Here is a 14,110-nt window from a genome sequence, read left to right as displayed (position 1 = left end):
GTACTTTGGCTTGTGGACAGTGGGTTGTGGGCAGTGGATTGTGGGCAGGGGACAGTGTGCTGTGAGATGCGGGTTGTGGGCAGTGGGCTGTGAGTTATTTCTATGTTGTGGGCAGTGGGCAGTAGGCAGCGAGCCGCAAGCAGTGAGCTGCAAGTTGGGGACAGTGGGTTGTGGCCAGTGAGCCATGGGCAGAGAGCTGAGGTAGCGGTAGGGAACAGTGGCAGTGAGCTGTGATTGTGAATAGTGAACTGCAGGCAGTGGCCAAGAACAGCGGGCAGTGAACCATAGACTGTGGGCAGTGAGCTGGGTGGATTGAGGGCAGTGGGCAGTGGGGAATGACCTTTGGACAATGGGCAATGAGGAATGGGTAGTGGGCAGTGAGCTTTGACAATGGGCAATGAGGTTTGGGTAGTGGGCAGTTGACTGACTGTGGGCAGACCTCTAGCAAGGATGGTGGGCCTATTTAAAGTAAAGCACTACAGAGTCCCCAAGTGCCCAGAATACTGCAGGATAACTAGAAGAGCTTTCACTTCCTGAACAACCACTGGGTTATGACCCGAAGGAACGTCTCTCAGGCACTGCTACTTGTCATCCTGCAGTGGTGGCTGACATTTGTTCGCTTATACTTCGGTGAATTTGGAGTATTTTGTGGAAAAACAACAAATCCACAAGCTGTGCTTCTGTGCCGCATGACAATGCCTTCAGGAGGCAACATCTACCCCGCAGTTCCCTGATTCCCAACAGATGTTTGCTTATCCTTGCTTGCTGGAGAGTGTGGGGATGTAAGCTGACAGCAGCCATAGTGATGTGAGGATACTGGAGAGAGTGCTGTGGCAATGGTGCAAGTGGCAGACACCTGCACCCAGCTCCACGCCTGCTGAGCAAGTGCCTTGTACTTTGGCTGCGTGCTGTAGGGCCATGGTGTGACCAGTGCTGGTGTGACTAAAGCTGTCTGATCTACAGTGCCTGGTCAAGCATAGCCAGGTGCTCCATGAACACCTACTCGCACCCGGTACTACCTAGAGGGGGGGGGGGGGGGGGGGAGGGAGGGAAATGGCATTAACTAATTAAGTTCTTCCTTTAAATGAAAGCCCAAGGTTCCGCACAATGAGGCCCTGGATAACCACACATTCACCCCACTGTAAAACCAAATGCTTTCGAGTGAACAGAAGAACCCTGCATTTGAGTTGTCTCAAGAGGGGGAACTCTCCACCTTTTTAAAGTAGCAGCCGTTGCACTTTGTCATTTTTAAACGGTCATTACTTGAAGTCTATCCTTTAATTCTCTTGGTATCTCAAGCAGAACAGTTAAGGTCTTTACAGTCTTGGAGCTTAAGAACACTGTGCAAAATAAATGGCAGAGATATTTTCTCTCAGATCTGAGCTGGCAATATTTAACTTAAAGCACATTTGTATGAAAAGTTTTTAAATGAGAGCCTGAAATTCTAAGAAGAAATTACAATCACCCCTTTGCCTGTTGCTCTCTGAATCTCACCTTCAGCCACTTGGCATCATACCACTCCAAATAAAAACAAAAAAAACAATGATAACAAAAAATAATAATATATTACATTCTAAAAATGACATCATATTTCGCAAAAAGTAATATATTAACATTAACTCTGAATTCATTTTCCAATGCTCTGCAGTAGAGGGCGCTGAGCTGATGAGGCAATTACTGATTTCCGGATGATTAAAGCACTTGCCTTCCCCAACTGAACTGAGAAAACTCTGAGCGCTGTTTGTGTGATTCCAATGCTCATTACTTACCCATGGCTGGCGTTGCTAATGTCTGTCTTCCAACAAGTTGCGCAGGTCCCAGCCCATCAAGGAAGTCACTGAATTGACTGTCGGCACCTAATCTCATTCCAGGAAATAAACTAGAGCAGATAACAGTAGTTAGAGGTATGAAAATTTATGGCCACATTATTGTTTAGCCACTGGGCACTTCCAGTGAGAAGGGCCTCATAGCTCTGATGGTTAGTTGGGTGAGAACACTCTTTCCCTGGTTTTCAAACCTACATCAACTGAACTGTTAACAAGGTTTAATATTCAGCATTTCAGATGTTTTTACTGTTTTTTCCCCTTCCAAAAGTCCCTTCTCCACTCCAGGGAAAAACAAATCTCGGCTATTCCATCACTCCCCGTGGATGAAACATCCAATCTCTGGCAAATTCCTGGTGAATCCCCTCTGCACCCTCTCCAGTGCGATCATGTCCTTCCCATGATGTGGTGGTCATAAATGGCCTGATTAATATTTAATACATAAAATGCAGGAAACACTCAGCAGGCCAGACACCATCTGGTAAAAGACAGAGTTAACAATGATAGCGGAAGACAATTAATCTGAACAGGAGAGGGGATGAAGGCAGAAACGTGGGAAAAATGATGAGATGCAGAGGATTAAATGTTGGTTTTGTCAAAGATTAAATGTCTGTTCTGTCAAAGGTTCTTCAATCGGAAATCTTAACTCTCCCCACAGTTGCTGCCTGGCCTATTGTTTTGCACCTTTTGTCTTAATTTCACCTTTTGTGCTTTAATTTTTTTAAATTTAAAGTCTTGTAGAGCTGTACAATAGCCTTTCTGCTCTTATAATCTATGTCTTGGATAATAAAGATGTGCCTTGTCTGCATTCTCAACCAACTTATCCACCTTTGCCCCCGGCTGCAGGGACCCCTGGGCGTACACCAAGGTCCTTCCATTCCGAAGTACTTTGTGAAAGGAGAGGCAGAAAATAACAGCATCTGCTCACTGTATCCATGCTTTGCCCTCCTGTTAATCCCACACACTTTCACATCTGCAACAGCCACATCAACGTTAAGACAATAGACAATAGGTGCAGGAGTAGGCCATTCAGCCCTTCGAGCCAGCACCGCCATTCAATGCGATCATGGCTGATCACTCTCAATCAGTACCCTGTTTCTGCCTTCTCCCCATACCCCCTCACTCCGCTATCCTTAAGAGCTCTATCCAGCTCTCTCTTGAAAGCATCCAACGAACTGGCCTCCACTGCCTTCTGAGGCAGAGAATTCCACACCTTCACCACTCTCTGACTGAAAAAGTTCTTCCTCATCTCCGTTCTAAATGGCCTACCCCTTATTCTTAAACTGTGGCCCCTTGTTCTGGACTCCCCCAACATTGGGAACATGTTTCCTGCCTCTAATGTGTCCAATCCCCTAATTATCTTATATGTTTCAATAAGATCCCCCCTCATCCTTCTAAATTCCAGTGTATACAAGCCCAATCGCTCCAGCCTTTCAACATACGAAGTGCTCATGAATTCTACAAATGACTTCTTCAAAGAAATAAATTAGATTAAGTTGGTTGGCACATTGGCGCAGCGTTGCTGCCTTGCAGTGCCTGAAACCCGGGCTGATCCTGACTACGGGAGCTTGTACGGAGTCTGTACGTTCTCCCTGTGACCGTGTGGGTTTTCTCCGGGTGCTCCGGTTTCCTCCCACCCTCCAGGCTTGCAGGTTAATTAGCTTCGGTGAAATTGTAAATTGTCCCCAGTGTGTAGGATAGTGCTAGTTATGGGGTAATCACTGGTCAGCATGGATTTGGTTGGCCTAAGGGCCTGTTTCTGTGCTGCATCCCTAAAGTAAAGTCTCAAGTAAAGTCATACAAATGTGATTTGACATTAACAAATGGCTTATTTTTATTGTTCTAATTTTGTTTTAATTTTTATACTTCTCCAAATGCTAGTTAATTTTGGCTCTGATTATTCTTTCTAAAAGATAACCTTCCTTTCCGCACTCCCAGCAGAGTGAAAGCCTTGACTGGAAAGCTGTAAAGAATGGGCTGTGTCTGAACACTTGTCATGGCTGAATCAATTATTGGAAGTAAAATGCAAGCAATTTCTGGTGAGTTAGGTTGATAGGGAAAAAAGAAAGCTCCAGATTGCACATTGGACTGCCTGGATATGCAGGGAAGTGACAAATAGAATTAAATCTGGAGGCATGTAAACAAATAAAGGGAATACAGTAACTGGAAGTGTAGAGGAACAGAGAGATCTTGCAGAGCATGTTGACAAATCCTGAAGATAGAAGGGGATAAAGAGACAAATGGTGTATTTTTTGTTCTTTTTTGACCAATACAAAGAATATAAGAGCAAGGCCACACCAGAACTGTGTAAAACACCACGAGGTCATAGCTGGAGCAGTTCTGATCACAACACTACAGGAAGGATGAGACAGCATTGGGGAGGGTGCAGAAAAGATTCACAAGGATTTTGCCAGGAGAGGGAAATTATAATTATGAGCTGGGGCTATCAGGGGCAGAGTTGTTTCCTTTGGAGCAAAGGGGACGAACGGTTGGGAAGGCTGTTTCTACTCTAACTGGGCCTAAAATTTAAAAGAATTGGCAGAAAGATTAAAGGACAATTCATTTTGTTCCACCTGAAGACTGGTGTGGTTTGGAGCTCACAGCCTGAAAGAATGATGGAGCAAGAAACATTGCTTGAACATACTTAAAGTCGTTAAAGAGTTTTTGCCCAAAGGGGCACTCGACTGCAGTCTGTGAAGTGACATGAGTCAAAATAGCTCATTTAAAGCCAGCAGAGACACGATGAGCCAAAGGGCTTTTTTTCTGTACTGTAAATTTCCATAAGGAATTTATGTTTTTCATCTTTGTGAAAAGACCTTCTTAAAATGTGAGATATATGCCTGAATATGCCCTATTTCTCACGATCAGATGCAATGAGTCCCACTTTGGCAGAGCATACCAAGGCAATTCAGTGTACTTACTTTCCTTCAGAACTGTAGCTGGTCATGCTCCCGTCCGTGGACTCCCGGCTGGCCTGTCGTGTCATGCGTCGCATTTCCACCGCCATGCCAGTCTCTGTGCTTCTCTGGATGGTGTTTCTGGACTTTTTCACTCTAGCCTCTGTTGACAAACACTCACTTTGAAACACCTCAGAACAGTTTCGTAACATGGTCGTTCAATAATGGTAGACACCAAACAGTGTATGGATGATGCTTGAGATGCCAACTGTTACTTTAGTTAGTCTTCTAACTTGACAGAGTTGGATACAAAGAAGATTCAAGCAAAGACTGAAAGCCTAATGTAGGATGAACCTACCACAATAACTGCATCCACACTGATAGCTGCATGCATGTTCAGTTCTATCTTTGACTATTTTTACTGTTGTGTTTCAAGTATCTCTAGGAAGCTTCTGGCATGGATAAAGCTGATGAAATATTAAGGTCATAATGTCCAAATTGTATCGCAAATGCAGGTATTTGGGTTCTCTGCATATGATGGAAAATCAGGGCTGGAGTTCCCATTACACCAGCATGATTAGAGCAGTCCATGCACAATGAAGCTAGTCCAATGCTGAGGATGAGGGTATTCTAATTTGTTGTGGGTGATATCCAAACTAGTCTGAATTTCTAATGGGATCTGTTTCTCAGATTAATTTACTGTCAAGGTGCAATGAAATTCCTCGTTCACATGAATCCCTAATTCAAAGTTAGGATTCCAATATTCTGCTCCTTTTAGAAGGTATAATCCTTTAAATTCAATTACCTATCCAATCAGCAAAATTATTAATGAATCAGATCCCATTATATTTACAGCCAGAGCATTCCACGTTACTAAAAACCCTTGGAGTAAAAAACATTTAATTTCCCTCCACTACCCAGGACCTCTGCTTAAGGATTCACTCACCATAGGGACTTCACACGTCATCGAGAAAATCACTCATAGGAAAAGCAGGCAATAGCATTGAATGGATTGCACTTCAGGAGTTAACACAGATTTATGGCCCAAATGGCCTCTTGTGTTGCACTGTTTCTATGCTTCTACACGACCTGGCCTCACAGGAAACCCAAGGTGGTGGAACAGGCCTTGCACAATGCCCCAAGTAAGCTCTTGCTATTGCAGAGAGTAGAGATGTAGGGGGTGTGAAAATGTGTGTACATTCGGCATGCAGAGGAGAGGAGAGCAGGGAGAGGAAAGAGCATGGCATAGACAAGGAGAGAGGATGGCAGGGCAAAGGAATGGACTGGCGGGTACAGCGGCAGGGAAGGTGTGGAAGAGGTAAGAGCATAGTGAAGGAAGGGGGAGAGGATGTCAGGGTAGGGAATGGATGGTAAAAGAGGGGACAATAAGGGTGAAGAGGATGGCGCAGGGGTAAAATATGTTGGGGGAGAGAAGAGGGTATGAACATGTACTTAGGTGAAGAAAATGACACTGGGGGAGTGAATGGTGAGGGGTGAAGAGGATGTTGTGGAGAAGGATAGAGAAAGCAACCTCTGCAATACTAAGCAATCTGATTTGGGGAAGATTGCTTAATGTGATGCCTTGATGAACAGAATTTGATTTGCAATTCGAATGCACAGGAAAGCAAGAGGCTCCAGAGAGCGGTGGACTCAGTCAGGTCCACCATGGGTGCAGCTTCGTCCTCCATCAAAAGCCTCAAGAAGGTGGCATCTATCATCAAGGATCCCCACCTCAGACCTCTGTATTACCTGCCTTCCCTTCCTAGCAGTCACTCATCTATCTGGCTCAACCTGTGGTGTGAACCCCTTTCTGACACTCCACTTTATAACACTTCTGCCTCCTGCATGCCCCTCTCCTGAAATGCCAACTACCCCTCCAACTGATCCCTGCATTCTGTGAGGAGCGGCAGCTGGACACACTTCCTGCAAACGTAATCGTCCCACAGTCTGAAGAAGGGTCTTGACCCGAAACGTCACCCATTCCTTCTCTCCAGAGATGCTGCCTGTCCCGCTGAGTTACTCCAGCATTTTGTGTCTACCTTCGATTTAAACCTGCATCTGCAGTTCTTTCTAACATACTTGAACTCATCCTCTTCTCTCACATTTCACAGCACTTTGTAGATTGCTATTACTGCGCCTGAAGATATTATTCTCTTAAAGAGCAAGGAAAGACCTTACCGTGACTTACAGTTCCCTGTCATCACCTTGCCTCCTTACCAAAGCCTTTGCACTTAGTCCTCAATCATAGTACCATGACCTTAGAATCAGCCCTTCTCAAAAACCACAACGTAATTTGATAAAATACTATTGCGTTACTCACAAAAAGATTGTGCTGTCTTTTGGCATTCGTCCTCCCAAAATGCATCGCCTCAGACATCTCAATGTTGAACTTTATCTGCCCACACTTGCCCAAAATCACAATCCTGTCAACCCCATTCTCCTGCCTTCTCCCTGTAACCTTTCATGCCCTGACCAATGAAGAACCTACTCATGGATACAAGCCCTTCAAATCCAGTGACATCCTTGTGAATCTTTTCTGCATCCTTTCCAGCTTATTAACATCTTGCCTTTAGTTGGACAACCAGAACTGTGCAGAACGGTCTACGTGTGGTCCCACCAATCACTTGTACAGTTGCAACATGATGTCCAAACTCCTGTGCTCAATGCCCTGACTGATGAAGGCAGGTGCACTAAACACCCTTTTTACCACCCCATCTACCTGTGCGACCAGGAAACTATGGACCTGTACTCCGAGGTTGCTCTGTTCTACAGCACTGTTCAGGGCCCTCCATTTTCTATAAGTCTTGCCTTGTTTTAACTTGCCAAAATGCAACACTTTGCATGTGTCCTTGTTAAATTCCATTCGCTATTCCTTACCCCACTTTCCGAGTTCATCTAGATCCTATTGTACGCTTAGATAACTACCTTCACTGTTCCTTATACCACTAATTTTGGTATCATTCGGAAACTTATCACCATGTCAACAATATCGTCATTCAAATCGTTGATATAGATGACAAAAAGCAGTAGATGTGCAGAAATCCCTGTGGCACACCACTGGTCACAGCCTCCAATCTGAAAAACAATCCTTCACTTCCACTCTGAATCCTTGCAATCATCATGCTTACCATAGATCCCGTATGATCTAACCTTCTGAATTAGCTTACCATGCGGGACCTTGTCAATACTTAATGGAAAGATAAAATAACTGCTTGTATTCTGTGACACCATTCAAATTCACTAATTGATTGACTCCACAATTACAAATATAAAAAGAAAAGATTAAGGAGAGCTTGAACTGGTATGTTTAAAACAACTGTTTGCCCTGGTGAGAGAGTGCAGAACAGGCAGACATAACATTAGAGGCTGGTTGCTCAAGCAATTGGCCAGAACACTTAATTCACCTAAAGTATAATAAAAATCTAGAAATCTCTTCTAACTAACATTTGATTTCAAAACTTAAATTTATTCATGATCAGCAGGTCACCACTCAGTTCTGATGAAGGGTTATTGACCTGAAACATTGTCTCTGTTTCTCTCTTCAAATGCTGCCTCACTTGCTGAGTATTTCCAGCATTTTTCATTTTAAATTCACAATCCACAGAATTTTGATTTAATATCACACAATCCAGGGCTCAGCCCCATTTTGGAGACTTTTGAAGGTGGCATGAATGGTCTGTGATTCTTACTACGAGCTTAGTACTCTTCATTCTGAATCTGTGCACATAGTTGCATGTATTCTATGGCAGTGATCCCTTGTCACAGACTATCATGGGTTCAGTGGCAGCTGATGTTTCCGTAGAAGCCTCTTGTGCTTGACTTAAGCTAACTCTTGTGAAATTAGGCAACAGAGAAACAGGCTTCAGCATTGCTCGGTCTCTGTTGCCCATGGGCCATGCCATTCTTTGGGAAATTTAATTCTCAGCCAACACCCAACATAACCACATCCAACAAGATGCTGAGCAGAGTAACAAGTGTGAGCAATGGTTGCATTCCTCCCAACAGCAAAGGATTCTGAAGCTACTTATCTTTGGAGAACTGTGGCTGAATCTTCCTGGTTTAGTATGACTTTGATTAAAAATGATAAATGTCCATTGTATTGTCACATGTAACAGTGGAAATTGCAATATACACCAATCAACTAAATATCATTTTTCTCTCGCAACAAGTTCCATTTTCCAAATTAATGTGCTCACTTGCTTAGGATCTCTGTAACAACAGATAATCATAAGCAGCACATAACACTTTTAGTACATTATTCTTGACAGACATGCAATTGCAAAGTTTTTCCAATCACACTAGTACTAACTGTGTGCTCTGTACTGAACCTACTGCATTGCTTGTACTGTGCACAGATATTGTGTCGGCTTTGCAACTGGGTTTGAATGGACTTTTTCTCCATTATTAATTAATTCTGCATCCCTTTTTCTTTCAATATGGTGGTGGTTAACTACGTTTTGAACTAGTGAAGTTATTCCAAAGTGCAATTGGCCAATGAATGCCAGAATATAGATCCAGTGGTATATTTGCACATCAGGATGAGGGATTGCAGCTGATGGGGTGTTGTGAATGCCTGCTGCTCTCACTCTTGAGAAGGTGAGAAACCGACTGGAGCTTCTTGCATATTGTTTCTTGAATTCCAAGCAAGTGGAGAGTATTCCACCACACTCCTAACTAGTGTCTTGTAGATGGTGGAAGGACAATGATTTTATAGTCACACAATACAGAAACAGGACCTTCGGCCCAACCTGTTCATGCTGACCAAGATGCCCCATCTAGGCAAATCCAATTTGCCATGTATGGCCTACATCCATCTAAACCTTTCCTATCTGTGTACCTGTTCAAATAAACACCGATCAGCCAAAACATTTACACCACTGACAGGCGAAGTGAATAACATTGATTATCTTGTTACAATGGCACCTGTCAAGGGGTGGGATATATTAGGCAGCAAGTGAACAGTCAGTTCTTGAAGTTGATGTGTTGGATGCAGGAGAAATGGGCAGGAGTAAAGACCTGAGCGACTTTGACAAGGACCAAATTGTTATGGCCAGACGACTTGGTCAGAGCATCTCTGAAACGGCAAGGCTTGTGGGGTGCTCCCGGTCGGCAGTGGTGAGTACCTATCCCAGTGGTCCAAGGAGGGACAAATCACAAACCGGCGACAGGGTGTTGGGCGCCCAAGGCTCATTGATGCGCAAGCGCAAACAAAGGCTTTCCCGTCTGGTCTGAACCGACGGAAGGTCTACTGTGGCACAAGTCACAGAAAATTTAAATGGTGGTCACTGGAGGAATGTGTCAAATACACAATGCATCGCACCCTGCTGCGTATGGGGCTGCACATAGAGGACCAACAGCATATTAGGCAGGTGGTCATAATGTTTTTGGCTCATCAGGTCATAATGTTTTGGCTGATCGGTATATCTTAAATGTTGTTACTATACCTGCCTCAACTACTTCATCTGACAGATAGTTCCACATACCACAACCCTCTGTGTGAAAAGGTTTTCTGTCAGGTTCCTACTAAATCTTTCCCCTCTCACCTTCAATCTATACCCTCTAGTTTTTAAATGTTCCTACACTTGGAAAAAACCTCTATGCATTCACCCTGTCTATCTCCCCCACAATTTGTACACCACTATAAGGTCACTCCTCAGCCTCCATTGCTTCAAGGGATAAAGTTCTACTATCCCCCTGTAGCTCAGGTCCTCAAGCTATCATCCTCGTAAATCTTCTCTGCACTCTTTCCCGCTTTCCACGGTGACCGACACTGAACACAATACTCCAAGTAAGTACCAATACTCCTGACCAACATCTTGTACAACTGTAACATAACGCCCCAACTTCTATACTCAATTCTCTGACTGATGAAGACCGGTATTCCAAAAGCCTTCTTCACCACCTTATCTACCTGCAATGCCACATTCATGGAACTATGGACTTTATCTTTACAGCCTTTTCCTGGAAAAAAACCTGTACAAGTGTGGAACAGGTTGCAACTTAACCAGAATGGGACCAACATCCTTAACCAGAATGGGGCCAACAGGTTTGGTTGCATTGTTGGGAATGATTTAATCTGAGTTGGCAGGGGGAGGGGGCTCAGAATAGATGCACAGATGGAGAGGTAGAAGGAGAAATAGTTTGCTAATCCAAGTAAGTGCATATCAAGGGAATTCAAAGCCAAGTTAGATCTATTTTAATGCAAGGAGCATAACAAGTAAAATGGATGAGCTCAACGTTTTAATTAACATGGGGTCTATAATACTGTTAGCATCATTATGGCTTGGTTGAAGAATAAACAGGACTTGCATCTCAATATCAGAGGCCCGGGAATGTTTAGGTAAAGCAGAAGGGGGAGTAAAAGGAGGAAACTATTGCGTTGCTAGTTAAAGATTACATTACTTCAGTATTTCGAGAGTTTGCCCAAATGAGACCTTAAAGGTAGAGGCTAAAAGCAAAAAGGGTGTTGTCTGAGGAGTTTTTAGATTTTCCAGCAGTCAGCAGGAGTTAGAGGAACAGATGTAAAGGCAGATATCAGAGAGACACTACACAAATAAGGTTATCATGCTGAAGGATTCAATTTCCCAGCTATTCACTGCATTGAATATAAGAGCATGGAGGTCATAATGTGGCTTTACATAAGTTTGGTTAGGCCACAAATGGCATATATTGTGCAGTTCTAAGTGGCACACTATAGGAAAGATATGATTGCACTCGGGCTGGTGTGGCCATTTATTAAGATATTGCTGGGGATGTGGAGGAGACTGGTATGAGCTTTATAGAGATATACAAATTGATGAGGGGCATAGATTGGCTGATGGTGGGAAACTTTTCTCCATAACACAATTGTCTCAAAGCCAAAATTCTTTTTCACCAGAATGTAATTGCAAAGTGGAACACATTGCTTTAATGCATAGTGGAGGCAGGTACTCTGACAACATTTTAAAAGTATCTGGATGAGCACTTAAATTACCAAAGCCGAGAAGATGACAGAGCTAGTCTTGATGGTCGGTACACGCATGGTGGGTTAAAGGGCCTCTTTCTGTGCTGTCTGACTCTGTGAGGCACAAACGAGGTGGAGTGGGGGTGGGGTTAAGGCATTCAGGTGTCCAGATGGAGCTCCATCCTTCAAACCTGAGACATGGAGCGGGTTAGTTGGGCTCATGCCAAATGGCTCCTGCTCTCTGTCAATCACCAGAGTAGGGCCACAGGCTGAGGCATCAGAGAGCTGGAGGTATAACGTACAGCAGCTTTGCCCATGTCAAATTTTCATCCATTGAACTGGCCTGCGGATGTTCATAAAATATAAAAGTCATCTCCAGCAAGGGCACTTGGACTGAAGACTGCAACTTTTTGACTCGATTTCAGTTGCTGAGTGTATTAAGTGTGAAACATGACAGGGAAATGACATGATTTGGATGAATTGTGACAGCAGGTGCCTAATCCAATTTACCAAAGGACAGAATTTCAGCAGGAAATGGATGCAAGCACCACCATACATACATAAAGCAGTTTCCATGGGTGATTCACACATAAATTACAGGCACTCATTTCCATGCATTGATCTTTTTCCAAAGATTCTCCCAGCCTCAAACACCGATCCTCCCCTTAGGCATTTCATGCTTAAGCAGATTTATCCGTGCATCTCTTCACCTACTAAAAAATAATAAAACATTGAGAACCACCTTACTATTTACTCCCTGATCAGGAGAAATGGTCTTTCTCTAATACAATGATTCTACACTTCTAATTCCAAACACTCTGTTGGCATTATCCTATCATTGGTGTTTATGGTGTCAGGTAATGCACTCTGGGATATCAAGCGATGGCAGGACATATATAGTAAATGACAGGGACCTGAGGTGAGCTGATGTACCAAGAGTCCTGGGGTTCATAGTTCTCTGAAAATTGCGACGTATTTGGATAGAGCAGTGAAGGCGGCATGTGGCATGCTTGTACAGAGCACAAGGCACTGACTTGGACACTTAGAATGCCACAGCGCAGCTGGACAAAATGCTGATTAAACCGCTGATGACTGGCAGAGTTGTGGAGAGCAAGGAAGGTTGTCAAAGAATTTAGCAAGTTTTAGATCATTTGGAAATGTGCGCAGAGAAATTGCAGGTGGAGTTTAATCTGGAGAAATATGAGGTGTTGCACTTCAGGAGGACAGCCCGGAAGTGACGTGAGAGGACGCTGGCGTTGTTTGTTCGCCGCTTCTCACCACTTCTATTTTTGGATTAATTTTGCCGTTTTTGAAAAGATTTTCTCAGCTTGAAAAAATCCCTCTGCTTAAACAAATCCTTCTGCTTGACCTGGTATCATCTGCCCAGCTCTTCCACCGCTGCCTCCGCACCCTTGGACTCCGCACCCTTGGACCTCTCACTCCTGTCTGTGCTCCTGTCTCTGCTGGCTTGGACTGCTCCCCTGTGGGTTACCTGACAGCTAGCGCTGCAGTCATCAACTCGCTAACGCTAACGCTAACGCTACCGCTAACGCTGACAGCTGCCTGGCTGCCTGCTTGCCTGCTTGCCTGGCTACCTCCTCTGCCTGCACGTCCTCAGCTCCCTATTAACCCTTAGGCTGCTCAGCTTCCTCGATCCTCATAGGCCTTGCTCTGGATCAGCCTGTTGTGCCTGCTGTGACCTTTTGATCTCTCTGGGCTCTATGCTCCTTCGCTCCTGCCTGGCATGGCACTGAAGTACTTGGCTGCGAGGCTGCTCCAGCTCAACAACCACTCCACTCCGACATGCATCTCTGCCATCATCAACCACGGACTTCTACGACGACCCAAATACATCCACAGAGGCTCCGGTCACAAGTTTGTCTACTCCCAGACCGGTCACTCCATCCCTGCACTCTGGTCAGCTGATCGGACTTCCACTCGTCCATTACATCATCACAACAACGCACACGAGCGTGCCCCCTGTCTACAAGCCCTGGCTAAATCACCCGTGTCCATCCACACCACACAAAGCAACATGAAGGTCACTCTGCTCAACATCCGGTCCCTCAACAATAAAAGCCTCATTCTGAATGACTTCATCCTGGAAAATAAACTGGACTTCCTCTGTCTGACAGAAACCTGGCAACAACCTCTGGATTACCTCCCACTCAACCTCACTACACCCAACGGATACTCCTACATCAATAAACCATGCTCGGAAGGCCGAGGTGGTGGGATTGCCGTAATTCACCGACAGGACTTCAAGATCAACCTCATCTCCATCTCATCTGCTCCTTCATTTGAACACCTGGCTTTCAAACTCTCTGGCCACACAAAATTAGTCATGGCAGTTATCTACCGCCCTCCCAAACCACACCCATCATTCCTTTCTGACTTCTCTGACTTTCTGACCCAGTTCTGTTCTCTCTCCCCCTCAATCCTCCTCC

At 44.5% G+C, this 14,110-nt stretch overlaps 1 protein-coding gene across 13 annotated transcripts in view; it reads right to left on the bottom strand.

The window, feature by feature from the left end:
• The window catches only part of LOC144593435 (regulating synaptic membrane exocytosis protein 1-like), a 338,785-nt gene that overhangs the window by 11,456 nt on the left and 313,219 nt on the right, over window positions 1–14,110 (bottom strand). For all 13 annotated transcript variants that reach the window (XM_078398979.1, XM_078398984.1, XM_078398980.1 and 10 more), the window contains 2 exons: window positions 4,745–4,883; window positions 1,770–1,879 (listed from right to left, as the gene is read on the bottom strand). In XM_078398979.1, coding sequence (XP_078255105.1) covers window positions 1,770–1,879; window positions 4,745–4,883 — 249 coding nt within the window. The remainder of the gene's footprint in view (window positions 1–1,769; window positions 1,880–4,744; window positions 4,884–14,110) is intronic.

Source organism: Rhinoraja longicauda, chromosome 5 (genome assembly GCF_053455715.1).
Source record: "Rhinoraja longicauda isolate Sanriku21f chromosome 5, sRhiLon1.1, whole genome shotgun sequence".
Taxonomy (NCBI): domain Eukaryota; kingdom Metazoa; phylum Chordata; class Chondrichthyes; order Rajiformes; family Arhynchobatidae; genus Rhinoraja; species Rhinoraja longicauda.
The sequence above is the reverse complement of the archived record's forward strand: the minus strand, read 5'-3'. Positions and strand labels throughout refer to the sequence as shown.